General features: G+C 35.2%; 2 protein-coding genes across 3 annotated transcripts in view; one reads left to right on the top strand and one right to left on the bottom strand.

The window, feature by feature from the left end:
* The first annotated feature begins 104 nt into the window (after positions 1-104).
* On the top strand, positions 105-7,441 carry LOC123870765. Of its 2 annotated transcripts, XM_045914172.1 has the most exons (7): positions 105-519; positions 2,229-2,424; positions 3,240-3,375; positions 3,851-3,953; positions 4,300-4,416; positions 4,966-5,085; positions 5,886-7,441. In XM_045914172.1, exons 1-7 carry the CDS (start codon positions 333-335, stop codon positions 6,038-6,040), a joined length of 1,014 nt encoding a protein of 337 aa, XP_045770128.1. In that variant the 5' UTR covers positions 105-332; the 3' UTR covers positions 6,041-7,441. The 2 variants fall into 2 exon arrangements, with proteins under 2 accessions (XP_045770128.1, XP_045770129.1); XM_045914173.1 differs by lacking the exon at positions 4,966-5,085.
* A 667-nt stretch (positions 7,442-8,108) lies between these two features.
* Positions 8,109-11,838, bottom strand: part of LOC123870764 (multidrug resistance protein homolog 49-like) — a 53,814-nt gene continuing 50,084 nt past the window's right edge. The window contains exon 26 of the mRNA XM_045914170.1: positions 8,109-8,543. Within this exon, the coding sequence (XP_045770126.1) occupies positions 8,443-8,543 (101 nt within the window). The 3' untranslated portion in view covers positions 8,109-8,442. The remainder of the gene's footprint in view (positions 8,544-11,838) is intronic.

The raw sequence follows: 11,838 nt of genomic DNA, 5'->3' as shown, positions 1-11,838 counted from the left end.
GATTTGCCATGCAAATGCGTCTACGATATGCGTGTATCGGAATGCGGCAATGACGTCATTTGACCAAACCACAAAGCTGTCAAGTCAAAACAACTGTCAATTTTAAATTTTGTAGCAATGCAGATGCGCGCTATTTTAAAATTTAATCTTGAATTAAAGAAAACCATTGATTTTATTTAATTTCTTCTTGCTGAATTTAGTACCTGAAATCAATCTTTAAATTCCGTCCGCAGTGATCGCACAGTGAGCTACCTGGTTTTTAAAAAATATTGAACCATACAAAACTTTTTATCCAATATCAAATCTAAAGATTTTGAAAAAATCTGTAAAAAATGGAGAGTGTTAGTGCTACGACTCAAATTGTATACGTCCAAAGGAATCGTAGTGTGAATAATAATGGCTTTAAAAGCGGCTATGATGTAGATGTTTGGCAGGAAGTGAGGAAACGTTGGATGGTACTGGGTGTCCTACTGGCCATGGCGCTCGCTGTGTTGGCGCCTCATTTTGGAGCTCCCGGAGGCAACTACATGCATGCTCACGTAGTTATTACTAGAACGCATTGCACCCATTCGCCCATGTAATTACTAATTATTTTTCCTCTTAAATTAAGGTCTACTCCTTAGTGTAATTTTTCATATGTGACAGTCGAGTTACATTATTTGCTATTTGTATGAAGATATCAAATCAGGTTGTTTTCCCTTCTGCCGTCTTTATTAAAGTAACAGATTTAGCTCAACTCATATTGTGTTGGGGGTGATAGCCTAGTTGTTAAAACATTGGACACCTATTCGAGAGGTTGGGATTCGATCCCGGGCATGTATGTCTAATTTTTCAGAGCTATATATGCATTGTAAGCAATTAAATATAACTTTCTATAACAATGAAAGAAAATATAGTAAGGAAACCTGCATACCTGAGAGTTCTACGTAAGGTCCACTAGGTGACTGAAGCATGCCAATCCGAACTGGACCAGTGTAGCAGATTATGGCCGAACCCTTCACATTCTGAGAGGAGACTTGTGCTCAATAGTAGGCCAGCGATGGGTTGATCCAAATGATGTGTTAGCTAAACTCATGTTAACTGATGAAGCTAACTAGGGTCTCATAAAATCACACAGCAATGAAAGTTTACTGTATCATTTCATATACTTATAATTACTTAAATATCAACCACTTCAATTTATAGTGCCTAGATTTTAATCTGTATAGTTTTAATACACTAAGTAACTTACAAATCTGCTTTGCTTTTAAATTTCAAGTATTAAAAATCTTGTTAGGTGTTTAATAAATATGAGAAATGAAGCTATTTACTTTTTTATAATAAGTCATCTAAGTATCTATTGTGAATATATTTCATTACATTTAAAAGCTGACAAGTCATATGGCAACACTAGGAACAAGTTTTGCACTGATCAATTTTAGTAGACCATTAAAAAGCAGTTTTCAACACTCATTGTAGGCATGTTACAATCCATACTATTATCATAAATGGGAAAGTGTGTCTGTCCGTTTGCTAGCTTGTCACTGCCCATCCGTTAAATTGATCTTGATGAAATTAGGTGCAGAGATAATTTGCATCCCGGGGACTAACATAGGTTGCTTTATGTCCTGGAAAATCAAAGAGTTCCCACAGGATTTTTAAAAACCTAAATCCACATGGATAAAGTTGTGGGCATCATCTAATTGGTACAGATTGCATACTTTAGCTGTACAGATATTGGCTACTTTTTATCCCTTTTTTTCCATGTGGGAGGGGAAAATCCTCATGAACATCAGAATTGGATAGTGCCAAACTCCTACCGACTAAAACTTCCTTTTTTCTCCAAACAATATGTTAATAAATAATAATGTTCTCCAAATAAAAATGTTCTCGCCTTGTTGGCCTGACGCGCTCTGGCTTATCTTCCTTCTCTTTCATCCTCCTTTCTTTCAATTATGGATTCCATATATTTCTGGTTTATCATACACTTCCTTTTCTCCTCCAGCATCGCACTTATGAGATTTCACTCCAAACTCACATCCCAACTTGTTCATGGCAGTCCTTTTAATCCTGGAAAACCAAGGAGTTTCTACAAGGTTCTTAAAACCTACATACATACATATACATATACAAAAGTCATGGGCATCATTTAATAATAATGAATTATACACAGCTCTTAAAAAAAGCTGTGATGGTTTGGTTTTGTCTTACCATGGAATCCTAAAATTAAAGTTGTAGGTATATTGCAGGCCTGTTGCACACAGAGTATGTGAGCTACCTCCCGCTGTCGTACATCTACTTCGCGGCGGGGCGCACGCGCGCGCACGCCGGCCGCACGCGCCTGTATGCGCTGACGACGCTGCACGCGCAGGTCGTCGCCTTCGCGATGTGTGCCGTCAGCGTAAACGCGCTCGCGGTCGCGCTGGACCGACGCGTTATTGAGGGGTGAGCTTTTCACACTAGATTGACCGCGATCACAATAGATTGGAGTTTATCGTGCGATGCTGAACGTGCAGGTCACACGATAAAAGCTGAAACACACCAGCTGCGTAAGCGTAGATGTAAGCATGTGCGCGTACCACAGCGTTGTAATGTCTGGAAATGTATGAGACATGGCACACCGCTTGTGTGGCGTGAACGTACTTAGTATGTAGACTTATTGCGTGAAGTTACACATTGCAGAGTTCATTCAAAGAGACGCGAGGCGTTGTGTCTTTTCTCCGTTTACGAAGCAGCGCGTGAAACGACAGTTGGGTACCGCAGCGTTGCAAGCACAAAGACAAACATACAGCGAAGTATGGTTCTGTTTGTGAAGATGAATGATGTATTAAATTAGCCCTACTTTAGGTACCTACTAAGTAGTTACCAAGAAGTCTTTCATGTTCTTTTTCTTTTAAAAGTGCAAACAAACTGAATTGCGCCGTGAGTGTGGTGTTGTGTTCGTCAGACAGCGATCAAAGTCATACATCGAAGTTGTGCAAACAATTCTGTCGTGGCGCTCCGGCTCCCGCAGTCAATTGTCACACGACCACATAGTTTGGCCTTCTGCTCGATTGAGAATTACAGCTACAATATCACGATTGCAACCACAGCAACCATTCTGATTGATTGACGCTCGCTTAATATTGGCTACAATGTATAATTGCAACAAGAATACCATAAATTCAGCCAGTCAAAACGATTGCGATTAATGATAGTTGCATTTATACGCAATACGAGCTACTGTTTGCATTTTTATGATAACCATTGGTGTATTTCAGCGCAATGCTAGCGTCCGTGGCGCGGCCGTGCGCGTGGCTGCCTCTGTCGCTGAGCAACGACGGTGTGACGCCCGCCTTGGCCGCGTTTAACTACGCCTCATCCTTTGTGCTGTCACCTCTAGCTCATCTTGTACTGGTGCGTATCTCTCAAGCATGATAGCTTCACAAGCTCAACTCATTTGACAAGCAGTACATTCATTAACATTTCAACCAATCGGTAGCCCTCTACTGAGCATTCTCTCGCGGAACGGAAGTGTCTAGCTTATAGAAGCACCCCTCTGGCCAAGTGCAGATTGACAGACTTCACACACCTTTAAGAACATCGAGAACTGTCTGGTACCTACTTATGCAGGACCTGCACTGCAAGTTTCCTTACAATGTTTTCCTTCTTCATTATTCAATATCTAATTCATTATTCAATATCTAAATCAATATTTAATTGCTATTACTTGGAGAGGTTAGAGCTGCGTGCCCCAGACCGAGATCAGTAGGAACTGAAATTTTTTCATGTGCTACAAACAGACAAATCCTTTTATTTTGGCATAATTGCGGATGAATGTTTTTTTATTGGAAGCATTTCTGGCATGCAAAATAATTTGTTTTTTTTTCAGTGTGGCCGTATCCCAGTGCCTTTGCTGAAACGTGTGCTGATAACGGCTGTGACCGCTTTCGTACCGTTCACGCTTGGCACATTGGCACAAAAAACTGGAATTGGTAAGTGACAGCTAGAAATAATTGAGATTAAAATGTATCTATTAGGTAAGTGTTCTGGACCGGAGACCACGTACCGGTAAGCGCAGTGTAAGATGCCGCTAAACTGATGACCTGAAGAAGATGGTGGAAAGGGGGTAGATGAGGACCAACAGGGTCCACCTTCCTCATCACCCCCTTTCCACTTGTGGAGCAGCAGTGGAAGAGACTAGACGATGCCCACTACTTCGTGGTGGATTATGGTTTATTAAAATCCCGTAAGAACTGTTTTATATTCAGGAACAAAATAGTAAATTATTCAATAAATTGATGATAGCCCAGTCTTAAATCTTTGTTCCCATTATTTTAGACCCTCGAAGCAGCAAACTATCGGCTCTCGTGATATTGTACACGGAATGTTGCCAGTTGCTGCGAGAAGCAGAAGGCAGTCTGTACATTACTGATGTGATGGCAACACTGTTCTTAGGTAAGTTTAGGGTGTACCACAGGGTTGCTGAATTGCTCCAATATTCTTTTTGGTTTTTAATCATCAGCACGGGTCTCCTCTCAGAATGTAAAGGTTTTAGACCATAGCCCACTATTCTGGCCGAGTCTGGATTGGCAGGCATCACACATATTTGAGAACATTGTGGAAAATTCGCGAGCATGCAAGAAATTTCACGATGTTTTTTTCACCGTTAAAGCAAAATATGATATTTGATTGCTTAAAATACACACAACTCTGAAATGATAGAAATGCATCCCTGGTATTGAACCCCGGACCGAAGTCTTAGGCTATTGCCAATTTTTTTTAGTATATTTTCATTTCAATATAATAATATTTTAATATCAATTAGTAATAGTTTTTAAATAGCTTTACTAATGCCAATTAATAAAGTGCTTGTTGCCTTTGTCTAAGTAATATCTTAAATATAACGTACTTTAAACTGTGAATCTTTCCAAAAAATAAAAGTTTCGCCTATAAATAATTGTACCTACATAATTGGATTGAATATTTTGTCATGTTCGTTTGCAGTAATAAGCTGGTTGACAACAGTAGCTACCTCAAGTTATCTCTACGTCAAATGTGGAATGTTGACGTTGAACGAAGCTCAAGCCTTATTGTTAGTTTCTACCCCCAAGTCCATTCATATTGGTGAGAAAGTCAATTTACTACATACCTACTCTTTCTCATGCTCATTCTATCAAGATTACTAAGTTCATTGACATATGAGTTTATTATTAACTGTGAATCTTTAACCTTCATGTTGTATTGTGCTGTGATGAACTCCATTTGCACACTTAATGTATTTACTTGAATATGTCAGGGCAAAATAGTTTTCACTCCAATTTTTTTGAATCAAATTGTACCAAATTCTGGCAAATTAAATTTATTATGTCTTTCGTCTATGTTTTGTGACATGTATAACTATGAAATATTAATTCAAAGACCTTGATTGATATTGGTTCGATACACAAATTTACATTGTTCATTTATAGAAACTAGAAAAAGTTTCGGTGACAAAATACTTCCTTGCGTGACCCTAAATTTAACTAAAAGTTAATAATTACATACATTTTTTGTGTAATTTAGACTGAATATAGATAAAATGCGAAAAATGGGTCTGTCTGGCATATTTCTTCCTTTCAAGTGTTTGACTAAAAACATAAAAATGGGAACAGTTTCAAAAACATAACTAGGTTTCAGTATAAAAAAACTTAGTGTTAGTTTGATTAACTTTGACGTACAAATTTCATCAAAGGATTCAAATCTCAGAAAGCTTCTGCTAAAGATTTATTAAGGTCTAATATAAAATATCTGAATGTATTAGAATTTTTAAAAGAAGGAAGTTTTTGCGTACTTATATTGCATGTTCGACCTTTTTTTTAGAATTTTCTGGTTTTTTGATTGACGGTGGTTTTACTGTAGTAATAGTGCTCGTTCTATCTTCCTAGAATGGATTTCGGCAACACTATGCTCCGCGTCCGGCCTCGCTCGTCTCCCCGCAGTATTTATAGCGCCTGCGCAAGCACTACTTCTAGCAGCAATCACCACCGACCGTCACGGTAACGATGATGAGGATTATGAGGGCGATGAGTTGCCTAGATAGGATAACTGTAACTGTATACTAATGAGAGCAGCATTAGATTTTACTTAAGATTCAAACTAAGGGATAACAGTTCTGGTTTTACAATAATTCAGTCCAGGCATTAAAAAAGTTGTAACAAAAAAAATTAAGACATAACTGCCCCGCCAAAAAACGAACTAAGAAGCCAAAATTTTTACATTTGAAAATGGCACCATACAGTTGCAATATTATTTGTTTTTCAAAAAATTAATGGCCAGTGTCACTCGGAATGATGAAAGGATGCTAACGACACCCCTTACATCCAAACCTGTTCAGGCATTTAGAAGTTATGGTAAAATAAAGACGTTCACATTTAAGAACACATGAACCCTTAACATAACACTCCTTTTTCAGTCGTTTTGAAAAAGACTAGATTATGGAACCGCGGTCGTGTAGTTCGAGTAACGTATGTAGCTAACTATTGTAATGATGGTAGTGAAAAAACAATTGTTATAGATAAGAAATAACATTTTTGTATAGTTGAGTAGCATAAAGAACAATTTAGTATTTGCGGAATTATGCAAAGTTAAGTCAAATTATGAAAATAAAGTAAAATTGAATGATTTCATATTCGCGGACATTTGTAAAGTACAAGATTTCGCCTTTGAAGTTGCTTTGAAGATCCTAATACGACCATCGGACGAATAGTGGTTATAAATGATAAACTTTGAAATGTTCAGGATTTTTTTTAGCTTCACCAATTTGCCACATTAAAAAAATTAAACATTGATAAAAAGATGCCTTAGAAAAGATAGCCTTTACATTTAAGATGTAACTACATAGTTTAAACTTAGATAGGTAGATCACAAATTAAGGCGCAGTCTCACTAGGTGTAAGTCTTCAGTTCACTTTGTCTGGCTATCTCTGAAGCTATTGTCTAGATTATTGAAAAGCAAATCAGTGGATGACTTAACGAATTGGCAAACAATTTAGGATGACCCTATGACTGGCCTCTAACTCTAGAAAATATTTGACCGGGAACTGTAGGTATGCTAGTGAGACGGCATCCTTTAGTCTTTCCAATATAATCTTTTTACACTGTGACCTCAGTGCAAGCATGAGACCAATAAATTATAAACAACTAAGAGAGATAAATAAATTGCTTATTATTGAAGCACGCAGAGTAGGTAAACAGATTTTCTAATAGATAACCGTGTGATACTAGTTGTTGCCAAGCAACATATTATTAGGGCGCGCAAACAACTTCTGTCTTCACAACAGTTGCGTCGGAAAGCAATTAACTTGCGGGAGATGAAACTGTTGTAGAGACACCAGTTAATTGAGCGCGCATACTCCAAGAAATTCCTCGCTCCGTAGAAATAATTCAAATGGTTGTAAGTTTTAATCGAATATTTACCAATAAATTTTATTCTAGATATAAAAAGTGCTCATTTTCCAAGTTTTAAAACTAGTTACGTAATTGATAACAACGAAATATTCCTTCTAGTTCGTTGGGTCCATTATTGTAAAATTAGTTATAGGTTGTTGACTTTTTGGTAATAAAGTTATTTCTTCCGAAAATGAGTTTCATTGTTTAACACAACCTTGAATTCTGAGTATTTGTAACGCTCATCTAAATTGATTGCAGGATTTTGCAAAGAAGATATTGTGTAGCTAACATTTGCAATACTCCGTGATAGCTCCATTGCGAAAAATCGAGGCAATTAATAACTTACAGGTAGAGGTTGTAAATAAAATACAAAACTCTTGTTCTTACGATTTATAATTTTTTACTTAAAATAAAATTATCACAAAATCATGATTGATTTTTACATTTTTAAATAAGTAGAATGAGTCGCTAATGTTAAGACACTTTTAAAGTTACTTATAAATAAATTTCAAATCACAGTCAATAGCTTATTTATCTTAATTCCTAATAAGAGTTGTGATGTTTATTACATAATTTTTATGAGTTACATTGTGTAAAATTTACGCTATACCTACTATATTTATTTGTACCGACTTGAGATTTACTGTAACCCACGCTGATATAAAGGGGACCATTTTCCTAGATGATAATTATTTGCATATTATTATATTAGTAGTTTTCCACTCCAGGTTCTAAAGCTCATTATTATCAATCAAATAGTCGTTAATAAATGCAACAATGCAATTTAATCAGTACAAACATAGGCTAAGCTGATTCCTAGCTCCATGTTACAAATCAATATAACTTGCTAAGTAAAAAACAATACAAAGGTCACTTTCATACATCAACTAATTAAATTTACTAATACAAAAGTAGGCATATATAACATCATAAGAGTATAAAGTATTTGATACCAGATCAAAAGGCACTATGACAATTCCTCATATCTCATTAAGAGATCACATAAAATGGCGACCACAAAATGGCGAATATCAAGATCGAATGGTTGTCATTGTCACGAGTTGACCTCAGTGGGACCTTGCTGCTGTAGTAACTCCCAATATAAGCCTCGTTTGCGGACTAACTCTTCATGAGAACCGCTTTCTGCGATGACACCTGCAAAGAAGTAGATATTTAACGAGAGTCAAAGTTCAACTCAAGAAAGTATTGTCTCAAGTAGGGTAAAATTGGGAGTTGTAGCTCACGTCTCTAGATAAAGCGCGGCGCGTCTAGCGGTGTAGCTGCACCGCGCCGCGCATCGTATAGACGTGAGCTACAACTTCCAATTTCACGATCGATGTTAAATATAATCAGTAACAAGAGAATGATCAGGTTGTCACAAACTCCTCGAAGATGATTCAATGGTGATATTATTCTTGGATAGCCTACATCGCTATTGACATCTCATTTTAGAATTATTTGGATTTATATAAGTAATCGTTTATTTTAAATCGTTCAACAAATTACTTTTAATGTGTCAATTTCAGATAAATCCTAATGACTCAGGTTTATAAGGTTATTTATGAAAATCAGACGGTTTTAGTTACACATTAATCAGCTGATGGTATCAAGTCAACATACTTATTATTTATTCTTAATACGCGTGCGGAAACTTTAAGACCTTGATAATAAATGTTGGATTTCTTTGAGATCGTTGATATCAGAATACCATCGTATTCCTTATAGTTTAATATATGTACATGATGCAGCCCCCACAAATTCCATTTTACAATAACAACGTCAACTAAATCATTAACTTTTAATATCATTTTTATTTGTTTATAATTATGATGATTACTTTGAGTTTTTGAAAAGGAATGACTTTCTTAGACCATGTACATGAATAAACTAAAGTCGTATTAATCAACAACTAATAAAAATATTGACTATACTTTGCTAGTCATACTTATATTACTAATCAACCCTTAACAAAAGGAAAGTAAATAAAAACTACTAGATATATATTTTTTTAGAAAATTTTATTATCGAGACACCATTTTCTTAAAACAAGCACGTTTTTTAATGCACATATTGAAGGATGGTATAAACAACTAAACACATCACTATTCGTTTCGTATTGTTCATACAAACTTAATAAGCTAGGGCAAGATTTATCTTCCAAATTATAAACACTATCGCAACCAAACATTTTCGATATCCACTGCACTTTTTCTACACCTTTAGCATAAACACGTTTATTATTTAAATAATTATTCATGTTTACATAATCTTTGTAGTTTAAGTATGAAATAAAACCTTCTTTCCAATGTATTCCTCTGTTTTTTTCTATCCAACAAACTTGTTTTCTTTCCGTTTTCGTTAAATTATAAAATGGGTATGGTGGCCTGATTAAATAAGTCTGGATATGGTTATTACACAATATAGCTATTTCTTTTACTATAAACTCATTGGAATCCGTCTTGAATCCTTGTACATCAATGATGACACTCATGACAACTTGCGAACAATATTACTTAAGGGTTTATATTCAAAGAGGCGATCGTTTATTATAAGACAATATGCTGATGTTTTATCCGGGATATCTTGCGAACTTTCAATTTCCAAACGTACGTCTACAGGTCCTGTCTTTAAATTCTCGTTTTGTCTTGAACAGTCAATTACAAACAGTGGTGCCTTTTCTTTAAATGTGATCAGATCAAACAACGGGTCAACAGGAAGATTATAATAAGACTGACGAAATTGAGTGTACATTTCGTATAATATACTGTATTTATTTTCATCAAATTTCAAATTAAGTGAATCGTATGGGTAATACTGTGAATTTAAAAACAGTGTTACATTCGTTAATTTGCAATGATCAAATATAGAACTATCATTAGTCTTACTGTTTTTCCTATTAGTTTGTAGACCAAAAATAACATATCGAGGCTTTTCAAGTTGAGAAGTAGTTTTAATTGACCACGAATGTTTTGTAGTTTTAGGAAGTAAAGGATATTCATATAAATCCCAATTTCTGAATGCTATTTGAATAGGTTTGTCTTTTTCTAAATACTTAAGTAGTGAGAGTCTTTCACGATCCGAAACTTTTATATGCGGCACACGCCACTGAATTGTTCGTACTTCTATATCTATATTATCATCCTTGTGAATTGTTACACTATTTAAATTACTATTACTTCTATTCAGAATAAGTTCATGTTTACAGTTTATAATAATTTTATTATAATCCTCGGCAAATCCCATTATTTTATTCAATGGTATAACAGCATTAAAATATCCCTCTGTCATTTTAAAACCATCCATTTGCCAACCCCACAATGCTGCGACTTTGCTATCCCCCTCATTCATCGATATGTATGATTTTAATGTTGTGGTTATTCCAGGGTTTCTTACGCGATCTATTTCAATACCGTTCATTTCATACCTTATGTCTTGAAATAGAAACATAACAGGGTTATTAGTAAAATTTACAGGTTTCTTTATTTCTTTCCCCGATTGATCTTTTCCAGTCACTGTGGCAAAGCCTTCAACATAAATTGAACTATTACATGGTAATATGTATATGTCTTGCTGATGTATTGGAATGCGAATTTCATCATTTTCTTTAAAGCTGTTATTGTATGGATTGTACGTGTGGATCTCATAACTTTCGATAGAATTATCGAATACTGGGGTGTTATTAATATTTAGAATATTCATACTTTGAATCCGAGTGATCGGAGAAAATCTTTGTTTCTTTTTGTTACAATATTACGATTTGCTTTAATACGTGTACGCGCTCTAGTAGCACGCAAATGATTGATTCTTTTCACCTCATATCCAAGTGTTTTATTAAACACTATCATTTTGCTCTACGTAAATGAAGTCTCAGTTGGATATTTTCTTCTCTAAAATCAATATTGTTACCGTTTTCGTCAATGATTTTAACAGTTACGGATGATATATTACTCTTATTAACAGGAAGATAAATAATATTTTTTGGAATTTCTATATATCGATATCCTGGAGGAACGTTAGGAATAAATTCATGAATAATATGTGATGCAAACCCATTATTAAATGATCCGAATATAAGATCACATTCGATCCTGATGACAGACAAGGGAAGAATGTTAACTGGATTAACAGACTCATGCCATTTATTTGCTTCAAGTTTTACATTTGGGAAACCAAGTAAGCGTCCTAAACTGTTTTCTACGTCAAAATGTACAGTTTTGGAACAAAAAAGCGAGCATGTTAAAGTATTATTATTTGGTTTTATTTCAATTTCACAGTTGTCTAACTTACTCGCAAGATATTCTCTTATGTCATATAAATCATAAGTACCATATGGAATTTTTAAATATTTACATTCATCACCATATGCAAATATGTTATTGCTATGATTTATGTTTGGTATTGAGTTCAGAGCAGAAAAATATAATAAACCGCATTCATATTCACCATCGAG

This window comes from Maniola jurtina, chromosome 13 (assembly GCF_905333055.1).
Source record: "Maniola jurtina chromosome 13, ilManJurt1.1, whole genome shotgun sequence".
Lineage (NCBI taxonomy): Eukaryota > Metazoa > Arthropoda > Insecta > Lepidoptera > Nymphalidae > Maniola > Maniola jurtina.
The sequence above is the reverse complement of the archived record's forward strand: the minus strand, read 5'-3'. Positions and strand labels throughout refer to the sequence as shown.

Bases quoted from the DNA above. Each gene is read 5' to 3' on its own strand.
- LOC123870765 (XM_045914172.1), top strand. From the start codon at position 333: ATGGAGAGTGTTAGTGCTACGACTCAAATTGTATACGTCCAAAGGAAT. The intron at 2,425-3,239 runs GTGAGCTTTTCA...GGTGTATTTCAG, and splicing joins GACCGACGCGTTATTGAGGG to CGCAATGCTAGCGTCCGTGG. The intron at 5,086-5,885 runs GTGAGAAAGTCA...CTATCTTCCTAG, and splicing joins CCCCAAGTCCATTCATATTG to AATGGATTTCGGCAACACTA.